The sequence below is a fragment of the Asterias amurensis genome, chromosome 8, assembly GCF_032118995.1.
Source record: "Asterias amurensis chromosome 8, ASM3211899v1".
NCBI classification, from domain to species: domain Eukaryota; kingdom Metazoa; phylum Echinodermata; class Asteroidea; order Forcipulatida; family Asteriidae; genus Asterias; species Asterias amurensis.
Window position 1 is genome coordinate 23,357,975 of NC_092655.1, and position 26,501 is coordinate 23,384,475.

The 26,501-nt window shown below is 40.0% G+C and overlaps 3 protein-coding genes across 6 annotated transcripts in view; 2 read left to right on the plus strand and 1 right to left on the minus strand.

The window, feature by feature from the left end:
• The window catches only part of LOC139940515 (T-complex protein 1 subunit eta-like), a 34,992-nt gene extending 16,767 nt beyond the window's left edge, over nt 1–18,225 (minus strand). The window contains exons 1-4 of the mRNA XM_071936809.1: nt 18,169–18,225; nt 12,815–12,968; nt 12,055–12,161; nt 2,575–2,753 (exon numbers count right to left, since the gene is read on the minus strand). Of these exons, the coding sequence (XP_071792910.1) occupies nt 2,575–2,753; nt 12,055–12,161; nt 12,815–12,968; nt 18,169–18,174 (446 nt within the window). The 5' untranslated portion in view covers nt 18,175–18,225. The remainder of the gene's footprint in view (nt 1–2,574; nt 2,754–12,054; nt 12,162–12,814; nt 12,969–18,168) is intronic.
• On the plus strand, nt 6,343–8,061 carry LOC139941217 (uncharacterized). Its single transcript, XM_071937677.1, has one exon. The coding sequence runs from the start codon at nt 6,561–6,563 to the stop codon at nt 8,007–8,009; it is 1,449 nt and encodes a 482-aa protein (XP_071793778.1). The 5' UTR covers nt 6,343–6,560; the 3' UTR covers nt 8,010–8,061.
• Nucleotides 18,226–18,432: 207 nt separating the features above from the next.
• Nucleotides 18,433–26,501, plus strand: part of LOC139941025 (DNA polymerase lambda-like) — a 35,230-nt gene continuing 27,161 nt past the window's right edge. For 2 of the 4 annotated variants that reach the window (XM_071937438.1, XM_071937439.1), the window contains exons 1-6: nt 18,433–20,055; nt 20,945–21,022; nt 21,468–21,575; nt 22,651–22,830; nt 23,861–23,989; nt 26,146–26,314. In XM_071937438.1, the coding sequence (XP_071793539.1) occupies nt 19,168–20,055; nt 20,945–21,022; nt 21,468–21,575; nt 22,651–22,830; nt 23,861–23,989; nt 26,146–26,314 (1,552 nt within the window). In that variant the 5' untranslated portion in view covers nt 18,433–19,167. The remainder of the gene's footprint in view (nt 20,056–20,944; nt 21,023–21,467; nt 21,576–22,650; nt 22,831–23,860; nt 23,990–26,145; nt 26,315–26,501) is intronic. The other 2 variants (XM_071937440.1, XM_071937441.1) reach the window with 2 other exon arrangements.

Below are 26,501 nucleotides of genomic sequence, written 5' to 3' on the forward strand. Positions count from 1 at the left end.
CACCAGCCATGTAGAACCAAAAGGGTCTCCCAACATCTACCCTACCAACCAACACATTTTTTCGTTGAGCGGGGGCAACATCTAAATGACACCGACTTTAAACGGGACAAATGATTAACGACCATCTCCCCCCACGGGGTAGTCCCCCCCCCCCTCGTCAACCAGCAGATACCAGATTAAATTCTTGGATGATTCAAAGTATTCTGGGGGCTTTTTGGATAGTCAACACATGGCCCAGTGTCACTTCGCGTCTTGTCATCTTTTAATAATTCATGGCCCCACACTTTGTCTCGTCTTTCATTAACCACAGACGGACAATGACAGAATAATTTCACTTTTTATCAACTCAGGAGGGCCGTTCATTTAGTCTTAACAATCAAATTTTCACGGAGAAGTGTCAATCATATGTTTCTTTCTGGACATGATTTACACTGTACCGGCTTTTAGTGGAGTAAACCATAACCATAATGTTCCCCTAGACTGCGTTTTTCAACAGCTTCGTCGGAGAAATGAACATGACAAGTCTTTAAAGATAAACATACAAATTTGGAACTCCATGGGGGGGGGGGACTTTACAACCTCATGTATTGGTTTAAGACAATGTTTTTGCTTACAAATGTATCCATTCCGATTTTCTACATCTTATTACTAAGAGAAGCAAAGGAAAGAAAAACGGGCCGCATCCCTTTAGGAATAACAAATCCATGCACTGACATTTCAAACTGCACTTGTAAATTCAATTTCCTTATAAAAAATAAAAAAAGGGTCAGCAAAAAATGAGGTGAACATAAATGTATTACCCAAGTTGCATTTTAAACGATGTATGTTTACTATGTAATACACGTAACATTGCGGTTGTGTGTTCAGCTCAGTAATTTCTCCCCGCGGTTATGGTATTTATTTGATCATAGTTCATGTAACTTCAGTTGAACCTTAGAAGGTGGGTCACGACTATCAGCAGCAAACTCCAGAGGGAGTTATATCAGTCCATCTGAGGGATGCCGTTGCAAGAACCTTTTCATTCTACATTCATCAATTAACGACAGAGTAATAGTAATGATGTATAGTGACGTCTCTCGAAGTGAATCTAGCAGTAACGCATGAGTCTAGCTTTAGTTCCGAAGAGCGAACAGTTCTTCAGTCATTGAACTCAACATCAGCGACGGAAGAGAGGGCGCTGTGTGAATCACCGCTCTTCGGTTTTTAAATCTTGTAATTTTGTTTTATATTTTTTTATCTGACCAAATGAAGCCGACGAACTAGGTACATGCTCGACATTGTTACATCATCTCTTGTGGGAATTTTTGGAGACACTTATTCCCGGCTGACTAACAAAACTTATAATAAATATCATACACAGCTTCACCAGTATTCATTACAGCTGGTACTATGGAGCCCGGTTCCAAAATACCGTAATTCAACAGACTCTTGAGGGTGCTACACTTCGGTGACAACACCATTCTGTCCGACACCTTTTTTGATCTTCCACAACAGACTGCGAAAAATTGTATATGAGAGAAAGGATTTCTAAAAAAAAAAAAAAAAAAAAAAAAAAAAAACCATTTCTAAGTTCATGTTTACAACGAACCACTTTAATTGATTTTGAAAAAATTTAAAAGTAAATGTTCTCTCTAGCCTTTCGAAACGGGCCGCATCCCTTTAAGAATAACAAATCCATGCACTGACATTTCAAACCGCACTTGTAGAAACTGCATGATTCTAAGCAAGTGATTAATGCTGAGATCTTGCAACTTAGGCTAGGAAGTGTTTGGTATTGAGACGAGAGAAGATCAAACATTTAAGTTCATACTTTTAACTTCTGCACCTAGACAGTGAAATGTTTCCCCACCTTTTTTTTAGGGGAGGGGGGGGGGGGGGACAGGACGGGACGGAGGGGTATTTGAAAAAAACAAAAAACAAAAACACCGGGCCCATTAAATAAACAGATAGTTAGCCACATGATTATGCGACCGTGTGCATCACAGCTACAACACAGTGCTTGGCTATCCGAATGCAGACGTCTTTACCGTGACATTATTACAACAGCCGTCGATTTCACCAAACTCTTCCTAACTTAGGATTAATCTTATGACTTAGGACGAGCCCCAACCCTGCACTGTAGCATGCAGACCTTAAGATTAATCCTCTCGTCCTAACTCAAGATAAGACGAGTCCTAACTCTTTGTAAAGTTGACGGCCAGTCCTTAGTTACCGTGACATTGTTACCACTGGTCCTTAGATTGACATGTCAACATCACTGTCACATATGTACCAACACAAGTCAACCAACTCCACGGTTGACGTTTAATTTTCAGAGTTTCCCCTGCCTTCAATTAGCTGGCTGTTGACAGTGGACAGCTAGGCTATGCACATCATGCGTCAATCAACACATTCATTAGACTTAATTTTCTCTGTATTATCTGCCACAGTGCATTTCAAACTTAAATTACGGCAGGGCAACAGTACAGATAGCCACGTGTGACAACTGTAAATGAGGAACCAAGGGGTGCAACAGGGGTCTAAACAGATTAGGGGTAGCGTGGGATTAAATGCTGGGCTTCCGGGAGTACTCACTCAGGATTGTCGCTCTCTATTTTGACTGCGATCTCGCGGATCTTGTCCAGAGCTAGTTGGGTGGCCTTGCGGTAGGAGCGGACGATGACCTGTGGGTGCACGTTCTCATCCACGTAACTCTTCACTTGTTTAAGGAACTCCGCTGCCAGCATCGTTACTGTGGTGGTACCATCACCGACCTGATGACATAAAGAAATTGATGGGAAATGTGGTTTTTACTCTACCTTTCACCTCTGTGAACCTAAGTTTGGTACCCAGACTGGATTCTTGCATAGTGGCTTGTGCTTTCATTCCCTACCCGAGTGTGTGGGTTATCCCTATTTAGGGTTTTCTTAACCCATCTAAAACTGAAATTGCTTCATTGTCTTCTTTAAAAAGTTTGTGCGATAATTCCATCATTCCCATAGAAACCGCTGAACTAAACCAATATCAACTGGTGTACTATTTCATAGCAAACGATGGTCTATCCCATGGCATGCATGGCAACCAATGTACTATACCCATGGCAAAAGCAGCTTCTTGGTACCTAGATGTCTAGGAATAATACACTATGTTATAAATCAAATATTGAGTGCTTTAACTCTCGTTATGGTTAAACCTACTGCACAGCAATCAAAAGAGTCAATATTTGTACACCGTTTCTACATGATGTACAGATGTACATTGTATTTGAGGACAACTGGTGACAGTTTGACATTGAAATACGTTATCTTGTGATATCCAGATTCCAATAATCCAAATGACATGTAAAAAAATGAACGTAGCAATTTTCTTTTCCTTTTTCCCCTATGGTTTACATGTACATCCTTGCCGACCAGACAATTGCTGCCCCTCAAATGCGATTATAAACTAATTAACCTTGTGTTCCCCTGTTGTCTACACGGTGGTGTTGATTGACGAAATCATTGCTTTTCATGAAGTACTAATCACTGATTAGGAGCAGCGCTGTGAATCACATAGTGCCAAGCAATGACAGGGCAACATTGGGCAAGTTAAACCCCCAACAAGGAGAGACGACGATATAGGAGAGTCTGTCTGTGACATTGCACGCTGGCCTGAGAGGGGCGTCATCCTTATCACCCTAAAATACTGATGACACTCCCACTGGGGATTCATAGTGATCTGACATTGTGACTCAACCTTGTCATCATGATTTCTAACTCGCAGATGGCTGGTGGTATAGCAACATACGCAGAAATGTATCTAAGGTGAATAAGACTAGTCCTTTAGAATCGGGCGGGCCCTTGTGGATATTACAAACATAATTTCATCCTGCTGGAAGTTTTCAAGCCTTATTAAAAACATATTTTTGATGAGTTAACAATTACATCCATTCGATCAATTTTAATAACTAAAACAAATGGCTAAAATCTCTGGAATTGTTAAGTCTGTGTAATCCGAGCCTGCAACACTAAACTGCTAAATCATGGTTGTTGTATTAGAGCTGTGCTCATACCTACTGGAATAATAGGTATACCACACAAATGCGCACCAGATTTAGGTCCTTGAATTGTTTTGGTTTTTACAGAAATCCGAGCCTTTTGTTGTATTAGAGGGCTTTTGGAAATGTGCTCTTATTAATGCAGTGAATTGCAAACGTCAAACATCACATCTTGGGGGTTTTACAACATAATGATGTCACTACAAGGTAAGTGCGTTTCACATTACCAGCTGACAGCCACACCCATTTAAAGGCGCGCCCGTAATAACATAATGACATCGCAGCAACAGTCATTATCACTCATCTGTAACTCATACCCAAATGTCTTGTAAATGATGCACGCACAGCAAATCAGGGACCTTAGTATCGGTTCTCCTCCTACAAACTGACATGTAAGACAGAACCTTCTATAATTTGTCAAACCATAAACCACATGTGAAACTGAATGGGTGGATATTAAGTGATTTGGGTTGAACAAAGAAACATTTACTAATATGTACTGCGGGTACTTGAACTAACAAACTCTGGATAAACGTGGCAATGCTCTACCGACTGAGCTGATGTTGGTGGTTTTGTCAATCATTGTTTCGAGGTGCCAGTCAGAAGCCTTTAATCGTTAAAACTGCCATATATAGCCCGAGATCACACATAAGTTTACGATACAACCTTTAACAATTTTCAGCTCATCATTTCATTAGCCCTTCAGCTTTTGCTCTTGTTCATAAATCATATTTAATAGGGATGCTTTAAACAATGAACTAGCAAGCCGGACCACTTGAGGTGTATTTTGTTTTAACTGACGTTTGGCCAAAATAGAACACTGCCACCATTTCTTTCAGTGATCTCACTAAAAAAATTGTTTTTATTGTCTTCAAAGTATCTACGTAGTCTCCCTTTGACTAGCTTTCTTTGCATCATTTTGTTGCCTCCAATTCAAACCCTCGGCTGTCAGTGATATTTTTAATGAATAAATCAACCTCAAAAGAAAAAATTATACAGATAACACTTAAATCACTACATTTGGGTGAGATCGCAGTGACTGGAGACCTGGCTTGAACAATCAGTGGGGCTTCTTCGCCCAATGGCTGTTCAGTATTTAACAGAAACAGGTGTCACTGCTAAATTCCACTGTGGATGTATGACAACGTGAGGTTATTTTCAATTAACACCCAACACTCAGACACTGAATGGTGTCAATGCTCATTTGCTGTACAATCATTGACATTTCTATTACAAGGGCGAGTCATCCTCGCTTGGTTAACGGGACGTTTCCTTTGTGAAGGGTAAGCTGAAGAAAAATTGGTAATGCTTGTAAAAAGTGTTTGGAATAAGTATTGTTCTATGGCCTAAATAGTAACTCCATAGTTGAGTAAATCAAACATTTCAGACGAAAATTCAAACCCAAACCATATCAGTCATCTTTGTGGGTAAATGAGTTATAAAGACAAACTTAGAAGAAATGACTGATGCTCCAGTGACCTTTAAGTTAAAAGAAACTTACACTATTTGCATGAAACAAAATGTACTTAAGCTTGGGTGATATCGATTTATTTTTTCCCCGATATATCGCCGACAATATATCATGATATTCGATATGATCGCGATTAATTAAATTTGACATCATCAGTCTTCAAACTCCAAGCGAAAGTTGTAGAAGAGACAGTCATGGCATAAGAGAGGTGTTCTAATGACCTATTCTTCTGGTTTTACTCCAAACCTATGGGGTGCAAGATGTCTCAGCTAGCAAATACATCATGATATTTAATCGATATCACGATATATCGCGATTATCGCGATTATCGCAATATATCGATATTTCGATTAAAACCAAATCCATCTGATATCGAAATCGTTTCCAAATTAATAACGCGATATTCGATAATATCATGATATCGCCCAAGCTTAAATGTACTTACAAGTTACAAAAAACCTTACTCGAGTGAAAGTACATATCATTCCTAATAATCCAGTGGAATTGTTTTGCCAGGTGTTGATTCATTTGAAAGAAAATGAAATTTTGTATCATTTTGAAGCAAATCGTCTAAAATCATCACCATTTGCTCTCATTTTCTCGGCAGTCGTGGACTGACCAATTTGAACAGGCCTTTGGATCGGCGTTTCATAATAAATCCTACCCCACAATACCACTTTCTTAGGGTTAGGGTTAGGGTTAGGGTTATGAACAGGTCTTTGGATCAGCGTTTCATAATAAATCCTACCCCACAATACCACTTTCTCTCAAAATATACAGCAATTATATTTCAGCCTAGTCGTCAGACTCACCCTGTATTATGTTCCATTTAATACGGTCTGAACCACCCTTTAAATAAAATGGAAAGTTCCTCCATTCATAAAAATGCAAATGAGCCCATGCCCCAGCACATAAATACCTCTCCAAACCATTGAAGCATGTCTTTGTTCTTAGTGGTACGGTCTGCGCGCACGTGTTATTCACGCACTCTTAGTCCTTATAGTTTTACGTACGTTACCTTACTACTTCTTACTACATTTATCAACGAAGTTTTGACAACGTTTCCTGTGCATCATGTCTTCCACGACCAAGAAAACAAAAACATCCAGTAAGACGGCTCCTCCGCCTGCTGCTGGGGAGAAAAACAAGAAACCTGCTACAATTTCTTCTGCTCCGACCTCGCCTTGGGTCGACGAGCGAAGTAAAGAAACTGACCCCGCCTTGCCTTGGGCGGGAGGAGAACGTGCAAAGGCACAGTTACAGAACCTTGAGCCAGAGAAAGGGTCGCCTTGCCCTTCTTCCCAACGGCATTCTCCGTCCATGGCCCCGAGAGTTTCTCGAGTTCCACAGGCACAGTTCGTTGCAAACACCGGTACGGGTTTTACCTCGCCTTGGGTTGCCCCTCCAACCGGAAACATCACGGCAGGGACCGCTCAACAACAGTGGAATTTTCCTGCTGACGCTAGAGGGCAGTATACCAACATGGCGCCGCCCATGTACCCGTTTTACGGTGGGATGAATCCGTTCATGTTCGGACAATATGGACAACCTTTGACAGCCCATTGGCCACAAAATCAGCGACAGCAGTACCCCGCTGCTTCTCCTGCATCTTCCCTAGCTCTTCCGAACCCCGTCGCTTGGGAATCTGGAGTTATTGACCAGGTTAGTCACGATGTTTCTGCCGCAAACTCCGACGCCGCCGATCGTTTTATCACCGATACTGATGGGGCTTCGGCCTCGGGTACGTCCGGATCCGACAGTCATGGCTTCCGCAACCCGCATTGCAAATCAATCGGTACTCCAGTGACTGACAAGGTTCTTTCTTGGTGGGAACAACTTCGCACCAACAAGCTTGGACATGAGGAGATTAAAGAAGAACTTTCAAATAATCTCATCCCTACAGAGCAAGAAAAATTCTTCAAAGCTCCAGAACTTCCTAGCCAGGTAAAGTCTTCCTTTAAAGAAGCTCGATCCTCCTTGGTGTCACAAGATGACCGCCTTAAAGATTCTCATGGCCATGTTCTCAAGTCTGCCCTCCCCTTGGTTCATCTTTTTGATGCTCTAGCGGACCCCTTGTGCCCTGATGCTATCGATGCTACCATGGTGAAGGAACATGTTACTTCTGCGCTTATCTTGCTGGGATCAGCTAGCCAGAGCCTTGCCGTAGCTCGCCAACATGCCTTTGACGATCTACTCGACAAGCGTTTCGACTCTTTGAAAAAGAAAGCACCCTCGATGGATTTCTTCTTCGGTGGTAATCTCGTCAAAGATATAGAGGAGGCAGAAAAGGCTAATAAATTAGCCTCAAAGGTCGTCAAGGGAACCTCGGGATCGACTTCTCTTTCTTCAAAAAAGAGTAGATTTTCTCCTTACTCTTCAGCAGTCGCGAGAAAATTCAGAGGAGGTCGTACTTTTCGAGGTGGCCGATCATTCAACAATTCCACCAGTTATGGGAATGGAAGGTCATCATGGTCTACCCGTAGCAACACATTCAAGGGCAACCGGAATGCTGATGACAAATAAAAAAAGTAGATCAGTTTCCTCAGACAGGTCGTCTCGTATTTTTTGTTCAACACTGGAGAACTCTTACGCAAGACAGCTGGATTCTCCAGTCAGTTTGTGGCCACAAGATAGAATTTATAAGTCCACCGTTTCAGTTGCAGGAAAGAGTACCTGCCAATCGTATGGACTCCGCACCTCAAGTAGAGTTAGTGCAAGCAGAAGTTCAAAAGTTATTGAAGAAAAAAGCCATCACACTGGAAGTTCCAGTGGAGGGCCAATTCATTTCCTCTCTGTTTTTAATTCCAAAGAAATCAGGAGAGCTTCGGCCGATCATAAATCTTCGTCCGCTAAACAAGTTTGTGCTTTATCAACACTTCAAGATGGAAGGAATAAACCTAGTAAAGGATTTGTTAAATCAAGACGACTTCTTGGGCTCAATCGACCTAAAGGACGCCTACCTCATGGTTCCTATTCACATGGAACATCGCAAATACCTCCGTTTCCGTTGGAAAGACAGTCTGTTTCAGTTTGCTTGTCTCCCCTTCGGCCTATCAAGCGCTCCAAGAACGTTTACGAAAGTTCTCAAACCAGTCGCTGCACATCTACGTCAGAGGGGAATTCGATGTGTGTTTTACCTAGACGACATCCTCATTCTAGGCAAAACATCAGAGGAATGCAAGGAAAACTTGAACATAACCACCAACCTACTTCAGAAGTTGGGTTTCTTGATAAATCACGACAAGTCTCATTTTGTCCCATCACACCAGTTAACTTACCTTGGTTTCCTCATCAATTCATCTACAATGACTTTGGCCCTGCCAGGGGAGAAAGTAAACAAGATTGTAGAACATTGCCTAAGCATTCTTCAAGCAAAAAAGTTGACGGTGAGGGATCTTGCACGACTACTCGGCCGCCTATCCTCGAGCATTCAGGCAGTCTTTCCGGCACCGCTGTTCTACCGAAGCCTACAACAGGACAAGGTGATTGCCCTACACAGAGAAAACTCGTACGAGTCCGAGTTGATACTTTCCCCGGCCTCTCGAGTGGAATTGGAAACTTGGATAAGCTGCATCAGAGTGTGGAACGGTCAAACCCTTCTCAACCCAACTCCAGATCTGACAATTCAGACGGACGCATCACTCCAGGGTTGGGGTGCCTGCCTAGGGAAGCTGCAGTGCAAGGGCAGATGGTCGTTACAGGAACAATCTCTACACATCAACCATCTCGAATTGCTGGCAGTGTTTTATGCCCTCAAGTCCTTAGTGAGTCAGAGACGGGACATCCACATCCGGGTGCAGGTAGACAACATGACAGCCCTGTCGTATATCAATCACAAAGGGGGCACTCACTCTCACGAGCTATCAAGCCTAGCAGTACAGATTTGGACATGGTGTTTAGCCAAACACATGACCCTAACAGCAGAATATCTGCCAGGGGTAGAAAACACGGAAGCCGACAAACTGTCTCGCATGTTCAACGACAGAACAGAATGGCACCTTCTTCCCGAAGTCTTCAGAAAAGTGACACGGGTAATGGGTGTCTGCCCGTCAATAGATCTGTTTGCATCCCGCCTCAACACACAACTTCCGCAGTTCGTGTCATGGCTACCCGACCCTCTAGCCTGGAGAGTGGACGCATTCACCATCAACTGGGGAAACCTAGAGGTTTACTTGTTTCCCCCATTCGCACTTCTCGCAAGATGTCTTCAAAAGGTCCTTGCAGAAGGGGCCACAGTTCTTCTGATAGCCCCTGTGTGGAAAACGCAACCCTGGTACCCACGTCTGTTAGAACTCACAGTGAGAACTCCAGTCTTATTGCCTCGTCAATTGGAGCTACTGAGGTTGTGTCACAACAACCAATATCATCCAATGTGGAAAACCTTGCAGTTAGCCGCATGGAAGCTATCGGGCAATCCTTATCAGCAAGAGGTATTTCGCAGCAAGTGTCCTCCGTCATCCTATCATCCTGGCGCCATGGCACTAATGCCCAGTTCAATTCAGCATGGAACCGATGGAGTCGCTGGTGTGTTCAACGACAAGTTGATCCTGTTCGAGCACCTCTAGCTGACATCCTCGAGTTCTTGCACATTCTGTTCCAGCAAGGACTACAATATCGAACGATCAATGTTTATAGATCAGCAATTTCTTCAGCTCATGTTCCGGTGGAAGGAGCTCCGGTTGGTCAACATTCCCTGGTCTCAAGATTTTTCAAAGGAATCTTCAACATTCGTCCACCGCAGCCTAAATATTGTACAACATGGGATACCGGGAAGGTCCTACGGTACATCCTTTCACTCCCTCGGAATAGAGAGCTAAGTTTAAGGCTTCTGACCTTGAAAACAGCTATGCTGGTTGCACTTGTTACGGCGGGACGCTGTTCTTCCTTAATCGCTTTGGACTTGCAGTTTATGCAAAAAACAAAAACAGCTTTTGTGTTTACCCTGGTGAAACCAACGAAGTGCTCTGCAGCCAGCAAGACTGCCAAGAAAGTGACTTTAACACATTATCCCCCCGACAGTAAACTCTGTGTGGTGAAAGCCTTGGAAGTATATCTTCAGAGGACAAAGCCTGCCCGAGGACAGGGTAAGGACAAACTTACCAGTCTGTTCTTGTCATTTGTGAAACCTGTTCATGCCGTGGTGTCCGCTACTATCGCACGGTGGTTGAGAACCATCATGGCTTCATCTGGTATAGATGTGTCTCATTATCGGGCACATTCTACTAGGGGAGCAGCCACCTCGGCAGCTGCTCGAGCAGGGGTATCTACAGCACAGATCCTGAAAGCTGCAGATTGGTCATCAGAGTCTACCTTTACAAGGTTTTACAGGAGAGATGTTACAACATCGGAGTTCCAGACAGCTGTCCTGGCTTCGGTCAAGTGTTGAAATATACAGGGTGAGTCTGACGACTAGGCTGAAATATAATTTCAAATTATGTTAAGGTACTTACCTGACATATAATTGGAATTATATGAAGCCGTAGGAGGAGAGACTCACACACCCTCCCTCTGCATCTCAGATTATCTTCTTCTTGCCCACCCATGAGTCTACCTCAGCCAGCTACTTACCTTCACTTACCTACTAAGAGACATGCTTCAATGGTTTGGAGAGGTATTTATGTGCTGGGGCATGGGCTCATTTGCATTTTTATGAATGGAGGAACTTTCCATTTTATTTAAAGGGTGGTTCAGACCGTATTAAATGGAACATAATACAGGGTGAGTCTCTCCTCCTACGGCTTCATATAATTCCAATTATATGTCAGGTAAGTACCTTAACATAATTTGAAATTATAACTCATGTGATGTCCATTTTACCAGCTCATCTGCTCTATGCACTGGGGTAATAAAAAATGTCCATTTCATCAACTATGGCCTACTCCACAGGCACAACTAGGTGCATAAAGAAATAGGCCAACTCTCAGAAATAGAAACCCATGGCCTGAACAGTGTTGACTACCCATAAGAACAATGGATGATCGGTCACCAAGACCATGGGTCCTTGTTCTACCACAATTGTAACGCAAGAGAGAGTCATGGGAGGGCTTCTCTGCTGACTTAATTGTGGATTGGGAGCTCAAATGTCGAGATCAAAACTTGTTAGATTTCCAGAGTACTATGAAGCAGCCACTCTCTAGTGGACAACTGTTTTTTACGGTTTTTGTGTACACCTGGAATTTTTGTTTTAGGTGTAAGGTCCATTTTTGTTTTATACTGATGTGAAGTGGTTTTAAAGGGAGAACAACAAAAGCGGGAAACACCCCAAAACAATCCACCAAACAAAGAATGACTTAAGCTAGTTTAGTACACAGTCAAAATAATTCACCTAAAGCTAGGATCCGATTTGTAAGTTTTCTTCTTTCGTTTGATCTCTGGACCAAGGTGAACATTAAAAATAATTAAATTGTTAATTAAGTGACTTCATCGAGGTCTCTGAGTTCCTGCTCCCCTTGTTAAGACCTCAATGAGGACACCATCAAGTGGCTTGATTTTTTAAGTGGTTAGGGCAAGAAGCAAAATGTAACCGTGACCTTTGCTTCTTTAAAGCTGTCTTGAATGTGTTTCTTACCTCAGCATCCTGTGATTTTGCAATCTCAACAAGTGTCTTGGCAGCTGGATGGATAACATCCAGTAGCTTTACTATTGTGGCTCCATCATTGGAGATGGTCACACTCCCTACAAGACAATAACATGCAAGAAATTGTTAATGACTAAACGTTTTCAACCCTAGAAGAGTCGCCCTAAAAGAGTCACAAAATGTTTGATTTGGATAGGTCTACAATTACTCCCAAAGCAATTAAACAATGGAACTTGTGATAAGTGTATTTTAGGGAGTTTAATGTCTTTAAAAATTATTTTACTGTATGACAGAAAGATAAAACTTTACTAAGAAACTTTGAATCCCTTTTTCCCCCTTTTACTTTACTTTATTTTTCCTTTTATGTATCAGGGAATCCTAGAGATTAACTATTTTCCCCTACCTACCAACATCCTTTTCTTCCAGTATGTTACAGGAAGCAATCAATATTTTGTTGTGCCTTGTTTCCCTTTCTTTGTGTTTCCATTACTACAGGAAGTAACATGCTGAACCTTTTTTTTTAAATATTTAAAAACAGCACTTAAAGTTAGTATCTAGACTAAGCTTACTGTGCTGTCCAGCACAGATTTCCCCTAGATTGCACTTCAGTAACGAAGGCCCGGGTACATGTACCTAAACGTTTTAAACTTGAATGACTTTGTTGAACCGCTCGCCCTTGGTGGACTAAAATGGATTCAGAGCCACCACTAAAATTGATCTAGCTACACAACTACTTGAGACAATTAAATACCTCTTGGGTCGACCATGAGCTTGTCCATTCCACGAGGGCCAAGCGTAGTCTTGACGGCCTCTGCTACTACTTGACAAGCATTGATGTTACTGATGACTTGGGATCTTCCTTGGGAGGCCTCCGTGCCCTCCTTCAGGAGGATTATCTGTGGTTGCTATGGACACAAATTTCAAAAATCAGAAAAAGTTAATTTAACGCAAATGCAGCAATTCTTCATGAACAACCAACACATAAATTGGCCGCTTTGAGTGTAATGTAATCCTCAATGTAAGCTTACTCTCAAGTGTAACATTCTCGCATTGTTTTAATCAAATAGCAGTATCCTAATTCAATTCAATTCACATCACGTAAAAACAAACATGAAAATTGCCTTCCAGTGTGCATCAACGATAAAAAACACAGTATTTAAAAAAATATATAAATATAAACTACAGGTATAAAAATATAAACTACAGGTATAAAAATATAAAAGGGGACAAAGATATTGACAATCATCCAAAAATTAGTGTGCGCTGTCCGTTTACTAAATACTATGCCCGCCGTTCACTCATATAGCGCCCCCGCACCGCCTTGTAACGCCCCTTTTACATAATGGTTTAATCCAACTCGGCCGCAGGTCGTCAATTCAATTGGCTGGTACCTGCGGTTCAGCGCTTGGTGACTAAAAAATAAAGCGTAAACACATTGGGAAGTCGCAAAATGGCGATGTGACAGGTTCAAAATAGAACCTGGGAAATTAGTGACTGTTTCTTTTTTTTTTTCCTTTTTCCTCAACATATTTTCTCAATCGTGTTTTTGAGTGTTAATCAATTAGACATTGACACATGATTGAGGATTAAGTTTGTCTTCCTAGAATTTGTGTCATGATTTTTGAAAGTGGTAAAAATTGAGCAAGTCTGACTAGACCATTTCCATGATTTTGCCCTTTACAATTCGAGCATGCTTCGTAACCCTCCGGCTCCGCCATCGGCAGGAGGGTTAACTTATCGCAACTAGGCCTCTCCTTTGCTTGGATAATTTTGTGCACTGAGAGTATTTCAGTCCGCGCAAAGTGCAGATAAGGCAACGTTGCCTTATTGTGCAACCAGTAGCGCAATAATGCAACTTCCGGTGTAAAAGTAGAAAAATGTAAGCTACGTTGAAAACAAGGTGAAATACTGTCAATGCTTATCAGCTTATGTGGTCTGAGGGTAAAATAAAACATCTTTATTGTTGTTTTAGGATAGTTGGGCTGGTTGGGGATGGGGTGGGGTGGAGCATGGAGGAGGGGTGGGGTATGGGGGCGGAGCTAATACTACACGTGAGAATAGCATCATGATTAAAGGTTTATTTATTCATTTTTTTAAGCTTCATAATTATATTCTGTATTTACATTGAGTTTTTAATTGTAATGCATTTCTTTAATAAAATTATTTCTGAACGTTGATTAGTTCTTTTTTGTATTTATATTTATAATGACGATTTAATTCCTTCTCTGTGAACACAGGCTTTCTTGATCTGCCGGCTCCAACTCTTTTTCTCTGGCTGGGCTGGAGGAATGGAACAAGTTACCAAAACTCGTCAGGGAATCATCTTCTACTGCCATTTTCAAGAAAAACCTCAAAACCTACTTTTTCAGTCAGCCTCGACATTAATATGTTGTTGTTTTGTTTTTCTTGTTTCTTTGCTTGGTTCTTGTTTAGTTCAGGCGCTTATAAATACCTATATTATTATTATCAACTTTCAAATGTTTTACTTTTTTCTAAGTCTCGTATTTCAAAAGAGTACATTTTCTAGGTTTTATTTTTAACATTGAAAGAGCAATAAATAATAAATATAAACTATAACTGGTGTTTAAAGTAAAGTTATTTCTAGAAACATTTACTGACAGTGATTAAATAATTTAAAATAAAAAATGGCAAATTGCAAACTGCGTGGTCACTTAAAAAAATGTAAATAAAAATAATTAAAAATTTGTCTCATACAAAAACACAAAAAGTTAATTTATGGTAATGATTAATCAAGATTGCACAACTTTAGTAAACATCAAAGTGAAAAACACTTCTTAAATAAACATTTTATAAATCTTTAAAAATTAACAAAAAATGTGATTTTCAAATCAAATTGAAGTCAGCAATTACAACAATGTTACACTTTTACCAAGTTAATAAAATGTTGCCACCATGTGTGTTCAGAATGTTGAATGGGACATCTAATTAGTACAGAACTTCCTGCTGATTGGCGTGCCCAATAGTTTTTGTTGCAAAGTGGATATACCAAGTTTAGTTCTGCCCTAATTAATAAAGATTGCACAAACCAAAATTAATTATTTTATATCACTGATATTTAATTTGTAGCCATACTTAACAAAGATTGCACAATTAAAATAATTACTAATTAATAATTATTTATTTCCGAAATATTTACTGTACCTTCCTTTTTACTTGTTTACATTTGGTTGCAATCTACTGTTTTAAATCAATTATGTCAATGGGACGGGCCGGGATGGCTAAGTTAGAGAACCGCCTGCACATCTCCCCCCCCCCCCCTCTCAACCTCCAAACTATTTTGGGTCCACCACAACGAACTTGTCTGGCTTAAATGAAAAATTCCGGCATCGGGCCGATCTTAAGTTTCAAACCACAGTCCCTTGGACATAGACAGGCCTACTCTTGCCAAAGTTGTCACTATATTTACTTAGGTTCCCTGCTTTAATATGAAATTCTCGTCTACATACAAAATTTGTTATCCAAACTACTTCAGCCAAGGCAAGGAGCAAAGTTACTAAAATAGTTATTACTATTACAAGGCTCTTCCAAGTTGCCCGCCATCTGTTTATGTTTCGCGCAATTCATGAATGGTCAGGCACGTCAATACATTTAAAAACTTAACATCAATAAAGTTTTTATTTTATTAAATTTTAACAATAAAAAATATTAAGTTTAATTTAAACTGTAATATGTTATTTTTAAAATAAGAGTGGTTTTTAAACTTGATAAATTAACACCGCTGGACGAGGATACAATCTGACAGGGTCCTACTAAAAGCCGACAACAAGCCGACAACGCCGACAACAAGTCCAGAGCTCCGCCAACAAGCCGCCAACAAGTTTTAAATACCTCAAAAATTGCAAATAAACCATAGATATATTAGAACTATGTGTGTTCTGTAATATAAATATACATTTAATGGAAAAACTTCACGAAAAGTGTGAGTTTTTAACCAGGAAAAAAACTTAACTTTCACGGAAAACGGTTGGACGCCATCTTGGCTTAAAATCGTGTTTGGACCAGTCCATTATGATGCGGGTAAGTCAGATTTAGCAGTAGAGGGCGGGCGTCATGCACTGTGCAAATTGCAGTGAAGGTCTTCACATGAAGCCCGCCCTCTGTTGTTGGCAAGTTCTAAATCTACCCGTATCATAATGGTCTGGTCCAAACACGGTTTTTAAGCCAAGATGGCGTCCGACCGCTTTCCGTGCAAGTAAAGTTTTTATTTGGTTAAAAAATACACACTTTTCGTGAAGTTTTTCCATTAAATTTATGTTTATGTTACAGAACACATATAGTTCTAATATATATATGGTTTATTGGCCATTTTTGAGGTATTAAAAACTTGTTGGCGGCGTGTTGTCGGCGCTCTGGACTTGTTGTCGGCGTTGTCGGCTTGTTGTCGGCTTTTAGTAGGACCGATCTGACACAGTAAAATGGCGTCGCAGTTTTCCTGAATGGCAAGTGTGGAGTGATGATTTTCAAAAGCCATTTGCGCGAAAACGCACAGATAACTTTTTGATTTGCACAGATAGAAAGTTGGATAAGGAACTGTACAATACTATTATATGATTTTAACTATTCCAACAAAGCCTTTTTCGATTCCCTTTTTGTGTTTGAGTGCAAGAGTTGCCGATAGTGCTGGGCGAATAGTGAATTTTTGTTATTCGGATACCGCTGGCCAACTATCCGAAAATAACCGGATATTCGAATAGTTTTTTTTGCCGCTAGAGGGCGCTATTTTAAAAAAAAAAATTAAAAATATTTTTTTTTTGCCGCTAGAGGGCGCTGTTCGTTTGTGAATGAGATCTTATGGGCGGATTGATATTAGTTTTAGACAGTGTCACTCGGTTCATTCATAAAAATGACCGGATCTAATTTAAAGATGGCGATTTGCTTTTTCTTTTGATCGTGATTGACTCTACGTGAAGGAAAACTTTTGTAATCTTTGAACAAATTACGTCAGAAATGTCATTGTTTTAACTCTTCACGGAGGTGAGCATAGTTAAATACTTAATATATGCTGTTTTATGCTGTCTTAATAGAAGTTTCATAAGGATTCAGACAAAATATTCATATCAGTTGTCGCCCGACGTCCGCGGATATTCGGATATTAAAGAATATCCGGTTACTCGGTTGTAATTACAGAATTATCCGGTTTGTAAATAGGTATTCGCGCCCTATGCGGATATCCGGTTAAGAAAAAAAAGGCATTCGCGGTTACGGATAGGAAAACCTATTCGCCATTAACCGGATATTCGAATAATTCGCCCAGGCCTAGTTGCCGAATAGTGCAACTTTGAAGTAGTGCAATTCGTCAACGTTTCTCAATTCTGCTACTCAACGTTGCACAATAAGGCAACGTTGCCTTATCTGCACTTTGCGCGGACTGATTTGAAGCTTGTGTTCTATTTTGGTTTATCTTATTTCCCTGTGCCCTTTTCGCTCCTGTTGATTGTGTGTTGTTGTGTGTGTATTTTAGGCATGTTCTTGCTTTATTTTCATCAGAATAAATTAACTCAAATATAATATTATTATTATCAAGTTGTTTTGGGGAATCATCTATTTTCATTCTTTATATTATTATGAATTAACTTAGTATCTAAATGAGGTATACCTTTCGGTAAAAATGAGTGAAAAGTGGTGGCAAGATTGATATTTTCCAACAACAGGAATATTTTTATTGTATTTTTATTGTATTTATTTTGTGAAATTTGGGGTCTTTTCTTTACAAAATAAACTTCAATTTCACTAACAATAACAGAAACAACAGTAATGTTTTACTTCTTCAAAATAAAGCTAGCCTTTTTTAGTGAAACAACTAATTGTAATATAAATTGAAGCCTAATCAATAGCCTCTTTCGTTTTTTGTCATGGTGATAGCGTTCACCCTTTACACTCTCGTTTGAATGTGCATAGAACCTTCTGGAAACATGTTCCACCTTTGGTAAAATACTAAGAAATTTCAAGACCTTTAAAAACAAAATTCCATATAATTTTGAAACAACAAGGAGTGAATACTGTGCCACTACACAAAAACCGAAATTTTATGTTTATTAATGCATTGATTTCGAAGGATTATCCGGATATAAACCCATCACTCACCATCATCTTCGCTGTAGAAAATGCTGCCTAATCGTCTGCTTTTGTGGAGTAATGAAAATTCCAACAAACATAAGGCACTTTCAGATCATTGTATATTAAGAATTTATGTTTTCAATAAAATAGGATAAAATTGTATTCAAAAATATTTTAATGATTGAAATCTTACTGAATACTACCAATTATGTCATTATTACATTTTAAAATGTTGCATATTGATGAGGAAGTTAGTACGAGGTTGGATTTGTTGACCTTGTGAAAACAAAATGGCAGCCTCCAGAGAGACAACTCTGTTTTCCGAGTCACGTCAAGTTTGTATCACATTTTGTTACCTAGCTAAGGGGCTAAGGAAGGAAACCCACATACGTCCACTGTGTTCATGCTAAATCGTTGCTTACGTTTTCGTTTACGTTGGTACATCCATGGATACTGTACTCGGCAGGATCCTTGCAAAAGGGTGCTTGCTCGTTTGTTGTTGTTTTATTTTTTAGTAAAATAAATTAATGTTTGTCATGTTTGTTCGTTTGTTTGTACATGGTGTGAATCCCGTGATACTCGGCAACAGCCGTAAGTCAGGATAACGCCGTAAGTCAGGATATACTTTGTTTTGTGAGGGTTGGTTGTTTGGATTGGACTCGGGTCGGGAGAGTGCAGATCGGACACAACTTGAACTTAAACTACAACAAGGAAAAACGTTTGAGAACTGAAATTGCTGAAGACAAGACTATTGTCATTGACAACTGAAACTCAAATGGTGCGTGGAACTAGATACAAACACACACACACAGTGACACAGTGCGAGTTAAAACTGGGCTGCTGCTTTGTTATTACTTCTAAGTAAGTTCTAAGTTCTAGGAACTATGGAGCCTTATTCAATTAATTATTATTATAGTTTCTAGAAGTACTGCTTTGTTAGACTAGACTTGCTGCTCATGAATTGAATGTGTGTAACTGTAACTTGTAAGAACTGCCGAAACCGGAAATAAATGTTGCTAAATTAAAATGGCCTCTTTGGAAGATTCAAAGGCGTCGGTAGTGCGTAAACGGAAGAGACCGACAGCAACAACAACACCAACGGCGTCATGTAACCCGTTTTTACCGCAAGAAGAATCAACTGAGCTGTCAAATATTTCACGTCCAACTAAAAAATCAAAGACTTCCTTGACATCAAAACGTCGGTCAACAGAGCCACACTCAAAACTTCAACTTAAAGCAACTCCAAGTTTAAATTCAGACGAAACCAATCATCAATTTCTGAATGGAATCACTGCATACATTTTGCAAGCTGGGCTGGGCAAAGCACGTAGTGACATCTTTCAAAAACAAATGTCAAAGTATGGTGCCGAAGTTCTCACAGGTTGGAAGGAAGAGAGTTGCACTCATTTGATTGTTGACGAAGGGATGGATGGCAATAGACTAATGAGAATTCTGAAGTTACAGCAACCTCCGCAAAAAGTGAAAGTTTTGAAAGCCAGTTGGCTGAGTCTTTGCCTCTCTGAAAAGAAAATAGTTCCAACTGATGATCATGAAGTAAAGTTCCCAGTTACAAAGGAGAACAATGCAATAAAAGTTACAGCTGTTTCTACAGTAACTTCATCAACTTTACAACAAAACATAGAAACCCAATCTAATAAAGACCCAAAACTTCATAAAAATGCTGACCTTCAAGAAGTAACTTCTAATTCCATGCCGGTATCCCAAGGTACTAAATGGACAAGCCCAACTAAAGCACATACTTTGGATCGAGGATACGATAGTGACGACAGTAACTACATGCCTAGTGATGATGATGAATATCAAGAGGTATCGGTCAGAGTATCGACGACATCAGAGGGGACAAGCTCAACGTCAAACACATCTACACCATCAACATCTCCGCAGAAACTGCCAGTGGGTTTACAAAAATTAAACTTCCTTTAACTTTATATTTTAAAGACACTGGACACTATTGGTAATTGTCAATGACCAGTCTTCGCACTGGGTGTATCTCAACATATGCCAAAATAAACCTGTGAAAATTTGAGCTCGATCGGTCGTCGCAGTTGCGAGAATAATGAAATAAAAAACACCCTTGTCACACAAAGTTGTGTGCTTTCAGGTGCTTGATTTCGAGACCTAAAAATTCTAAATCGGAGGTTTCAAAATCAAATTTATGGAAAATTGCTTTTTTCTCGAAAACTATGTTACTTCAGAGGGAGCTGTTTCTCACAATGTTTTATACCATCAAACTCTCCCCATTACTCATCACCAAGTAAGGTTTCATGCTAATAAATATTTTGAGTAATTACCAATAATGTCCACTGCCTTTAAAATCAGGAATTGTTAAAATAAAACCTGATGAACATGTTCTCTTTTTACTCAAAGCTGTAAAAAATTGTACGGTACAATCTGCATAAAATCTAAGATAGCAACGTTTTCTTTGATTCATTTCTCTGTGCAAATTAAAAATCCAGGCTCTGAAGCATTTTTGTAAATGTGGTGTTACAAGTAACATGGAGATACACAATATGAAGATCCAACCAAGTTCCTTGTGATTCAATTAAAAAACTTAACTTAAAGTCTTACATGTAGTTACCAAATTGTATATGGCTATTTTGTTATATTCAAGATTGGACTATGCATCTTTAGGCTCTAACAGCTTTTAAAATCAAGCCATATATCCTAAATATAGAAATTTCATTCCAAATAAAATGCCAACTGCTATTGAAATCCCAATTTGATTTTTTGATTAATTTCACATGTTGCTAAAAATCTCTTTGACATTTTCTTCATTCCACAGAAAGGTAACTGGGTCTGCTCCAAACCATCTTCATCACAGCAGAGGAATCACAACCAAATCATCACTGACAAACTGGAGGTACAATTTGTCTTTAAATTGGTGTCAGGCAAAAAAAATAATAAAAGTTTTAGTCATGAGTGACTTCATAAGAAACAGGTCAACTTGTACTCTGACCAACTCATACAAGTGTGTACACGCCTACAACTGTGGACCTCCTTCTGTCCCTCTTTTTTTTATAAACTAACTTTTCAGCAACAGCTCCCATTTGTTTTGTACACGTTTTCAACTGTGGACCTGGACCGAAACGTGGAATCTATTGTTCTCATTTGTTATAGGTCCCCGGTTTGAATGTGTAAACCTACTCGAGCTTGCTTGTAAACCCCACCCCACCCAACCCCCAAACCCCCCAACTCGCCAAAAAAGAACGAAATGGCTATTTTTTTTACAAATTATTGCACTGTTATTGTCATGTTCTTTACTGACAACTTTTTTCGTCTTTATTTTGTTGTGTGGATTTGTACAGGTATTGATGAAGACCTATCAGAACACAAAAGACCACTGGAGGTCCCTCGGATATCGCAAGGCAATTACTGCCCTCAAACAACACCCAAAACAAGTCACCAGCTGGGAGGTAATACTAATACAATAAATAGTTAATTAGTTTCGCTCACTAGGTGACAGTAGGCACTATTTCACTTTCCTTTACTGTGCTTTATTGATGTAATTGTATTTGTTGAGGTCAAATAGATAATAGTAAAAATAATACAGTCAAAGAATCCACTTTATGTCCAACCATTCATTTAAAGAGTCTCCAGGGCAGTGGGCATTATTGGTAATTACTCAAAATAATTTTTAGCATAAAACCTTTCTTGGTGACAAGTAATGGGGAGAGGTTGATAATGTAAAACATTGTGAGAAATGGCTCCCTCTGAAGTGCCATAGTTTTGGAGAAAGAAGTCACTTTCCACGAATTTGATTTCGAGACCTCAAGTTTAGAACTTGAGGTCTCGAAATCAACCATCTAAACGCACACAACTTCGTGTGACAAGGGTGTTTTCTTCTTTCATTGTTATCTCGCAACTTTGTGATGACCGATTGAGCTCAAATTTTCACAGGTTTGTTATTTTATGCATATGTTGAGATACACCAACTGTGAAGGCTAGTCTTTGACAGTTACCAATTTCCACTGCCTTTAAGTAGTGTTGGTTCTGAAAAGAACTGTTGTTGACAACTCAATGTTTCCATCAGTCTGCTCTGTATCAAAGCATACTGATCAAAACATTGGGTTGTCAACAACCGGTTCTGCCTTGTAAAACATTACACCGTAGTCCCACATACATGTTGTACCTTGCAGGAGATACTGTATGTTACAGCACGCTGATTGTCACTGATTGACAGAAATTGCGTGTTGAGTATAAGAAGCCACTAAGTAGGATTTGAAACTTTGCATGGTGGAAATACGATATAGAAAGGTTTGCGGTAACACCATGTAATGACTATCTCTTATGAGTTGGGGTGGTTCTGAAAAGAATCGTTGGTTTCAACTCGACGTTTCGATCAGAAGCCACTATTTTTATTACTTGAACGATATTTCTAACGTGGTGCTACCGCAAACCTCACCTGATTAAACTCCCACCATGTAAAGTTTCAAATCCTACAGATATTAGTGGTCAAGTAACAATCTTCTTTATTTCTCACTTCTTAAGGAGGCCAATAGAATACCCGGCATTGGAACTAAACTGGCTGACAAGATACAGGAGATTATTGAGAGCGGACATCTCAGAAAGATTGACCATGTTTGCAGCGGAGATGACATGAAAGCATTGGACATGTTCAACAACATCTGGGGGGCGGGACCAACAGTTGCTCAAGAGTGGGTTCAGCTGGTATGTATTAACCATCAATACTAAAGAAGACTCACAGCTTCCTCTCAATCAAGCTATTTGCGTGCTGGATTTGAATATTTTCTGGTCCAAAGACGTGCTTGATCACAAGTAACTACTTAATATTTGAATTCCTCATACTATTGAGACAAGAGTTATTGTACAAGACTTTATTAAAATCTATCTTGCAAATATATGGCTTATTCACCCGTTCACCACTTCACTTTGGTACCAAAATAGTTTGTTGTTGAGAATATCGCTGTCCCAAAGAAATGCCAAGAAACAGATTTATTGTTCTCTTTCAAGAAAATGTGAGTTTGAATTCAAAGCTATGAATCGCTTGCCCATGACACGCCACTATAACACACGACACATATGTAAGCCTGCAATATGTGGTGAATGCATCTATAAAGAACACATTAACTCTTGGACTATCAGATCAACAATATCATCAAAATCATCCTAGCTGACTCCTCCCACCCCCCCCACCACCACCTACACCTTTTCTTTTTGTGGCTCTGCCCTCAACACAACTGTTTTATTTCTCAAATCTTTCTATGAGAACAAAGGTTGTGGGTTTGAATCTCAACAGAGTGATTTGCCTGTGGCTTTTTTGACAGAACTCAGGAAAGCACTGAGTATACTGTGCATCTGTGTAATAATAATAATAATAGACCATTTTTATCAAGCGCTTTTTACGCCCGAGGGGTGTCTCAAAGCGCTTCAAACAGTATTACCCCTGGTCATATTCTGTAATCCCCAAAACAACAACATGGTTACAACATCAGTTTAGTTAGTCTTGAGCTGCATCATAAGCAAAACAACAGGGACAAGAAATTCCATGAATCTTAACTACTCTTTAAAGTGTTTGTGGTTAGCAATTTTGGTTAGAAATTTTCGGATGCTCTTCTGATTATTTCCTCCTCTTGCTTTGTGCTATTTTAGTTTGTACACTGCTTGGGGTCCAGTCATGGATGTAAGCCACTTTATAAGTATAATTTAGTATTATTATTATTTTTGTAATTTATTGCAGGGATATCGGACTCTGGATGATATACGAGAGAAGGCCAAATTGAGCAGACAGCAGAAGATCGGCTTAAAGCATTACGATGACTTTCTTGAACGAATGCCCAGAGAAGAGGCAGGGGCAATAGAAGCAACAGTAAGTTGAATAACAACGCTTTATATTTTCCTAAACATTCAGGCCTCATACTTCACAAAGGCGAATGACTCCATGCTCTCTGGTCATTGCCTTGGTGTCCTTGAAATGCTCCAGTTGAAATTACAATTTCCTCATAGGGTGCCCTTTACCTAGAAGAAAATGCATCGGTGCCCTTGCCCTTTCAAAAACAAAACATAGAGACCTGAAACAGAGAGAGATTGCCTTACATCACAAGGCCACTGACGACCACTTCAAGTGAGGGCAACTCATTAACTGATTTGGGCTATCGACCCAAATCAAATGTCACTACCACCTACTGCTGGGGCTGAAACAGGGTTACCCCCTTCACAGTTCATAAGGATGTAGGCATGGGTATCATCCACTAGGAGCCACCTACTCCTAGGGCTGAAACAGGGTTACCCCCTTCACAGTCCATAAGGATGTAGGCATGGGTATCATCCACTAGGAGCCACCTACTCCTGGAGCTGAAACAGGGTAACCCCCTTCACAGTCCATAAGGATGTAGGCATGGGTATCATCCACTAGGAGCCACCTACTCCTGGGGCTGAAACAGGGTTCCCCCTTCACAGTCCCTAAGGATGTAGGCATGGGTATCATCCACTAGGAGCCACCTACTCCTAGGGCTGAAACAGGGTTACCCCCTTCACAGTCCATAAGGATGTAGGCATGGGTATCATCCACTAGGAGCCACCTACTCCTGGGGCTGAAACAGGGTTACCCCCTTCACAGTCCATAAGGATGTAGGCATGGGTATCATCCACTAGGAGCCACCTACTCCTAGGGCTGAAACAGGGTTTACCCCCTTCACAGTCCATAAGGATGTAGGCATGGGTATCATCCACTAGGAGCCACCTACTCCTAGGGCTGAAACAGGGCTACCCCCTTCACAGTCCATAAGGATGTAGGCATGGGTATCATCCACTAGGAGCCACCTACTCCTAGGGCTGAAACAGGGTTACCCCCTTCACAGTCCATAAGGATGTAGGCATGGGTATCATCTACTAGTAGCCTGACTGGTAGAGAAGAATACACTACATGTACCTTCCCAACTTTGTAAAAAAGCAATTAGGGTTAGTTCCCGTGTCAAGGGCACAAGAGTGCTGACCGTGATTAGAACACACACTCTGCTGTTGACCGCACCAGAGCTTGGGTCCGTTAACATTGGAACTAAAGGCCACAGCGATTGCCAAAGATGCACATTAAAACAAAAAACCTTTAAATATTATTAATTTTGTCAAAATGTACAATGACACATCTGTGATAATAGAGGGCAGCAGATAAGAAGTGCCTGAATGGCTGAAAGTCAGGAGTCTGCATTTCAACATTTTCCAGACTAAGTACTTGCATAAGTCAAAGAGAAAAATCAATTTTAAAAAGAGAACTTCAGCTCAATTATTAAAAATACAGTATGTTGTGATAGTTGTTGTCAGTAATAAACTGAAGATGGCTATTTTGGCTTGGACATCTTGCGTCTAATAAAGTTGAAACTTTGTTTGAAGATCAACTTGAATAAAATCACTCGGATCATTTAAAGTGAAGTTTGTTTCCTGTAAAAAATGAGAAACAAATTAACTATAAATAGAATAATATGAGGTACCACAATGTATAAAATCTCTTTTGTATGAGTCTTTTGGCTCTGGAAAGAGCAGGTGTGGTCTCAATGTTTAGAACAGAATACTCTTGAGTATATTATTCGAAACGTTGAGACCTCCACGTACTGCATCTCTTTGGTACTCCTTGCCTGGTGGATGTTCTCCCCCCCCCCATCCTACAATCTGGACTGTTTTAAGAGGAATATCAATTCCTGCCTCCAGCTCTCCTGAGTTATTTTCATGTTTAGTCATTTTCTTCGTGTCACCCCTTACCTAGAGTGGCTTTTAGAGTATGCTTGTTTGGGGGAAACTTGCATAACAATTTTGTTTTAAAAGACCACACCGACTCTTTTCAGAACCAACACTCTACTCCTCCAAAAGAGATTTTTAACATGGTTGAACATGTAGGTTTACTATTTATAGTTAATTCTTCTCTTGCCATCCATGATGTCTGAATATTAAATAACCTGTTTAATAGATAAGACGGGTCAGTCAAGAGGTAATTCATTTAAATGTTTTTCTTAATTAATTGTGTTTGAACAGGTGCGAGAGATGGCAGTGAGCATTGATCCAGCTATGATGGCCGTTGTCTGTGGTTCCTATAGACGAGGGAAGACAACCTGTGGAGATGTGGATGTCCTCGTTACCCATCCCGATGGGAAATCACACCGTGGGGCGCTGGGCAAGATTCTCGATGGTCTGCGGGATAAAGGTTAGTGTTAAATTGTTTCTCATCTAAACTGGTCTCTTGTCTTTATCTGTTAGGATAAAGATAGGTTGTTTTTTACAGAACCAGTTATTTCATTGAATAATCCTGCTGTGGCGTTAGCTTTCAATATCTGTGTTTTGATTGGTCTGGGAGACCTTTGTGTTGATAGTTGGTGTCCCACTTTTTCATC

Bases quoted from the DNA above. Each gene is read 5' to 3' on its own strand.
- LOC139941217 (XM_071937677.1), top strand. From the start codon at position 6,561: ATGTCTTCCACGACCAAGAAAACAAAAACATCCAGTAAGACGGCTCCT.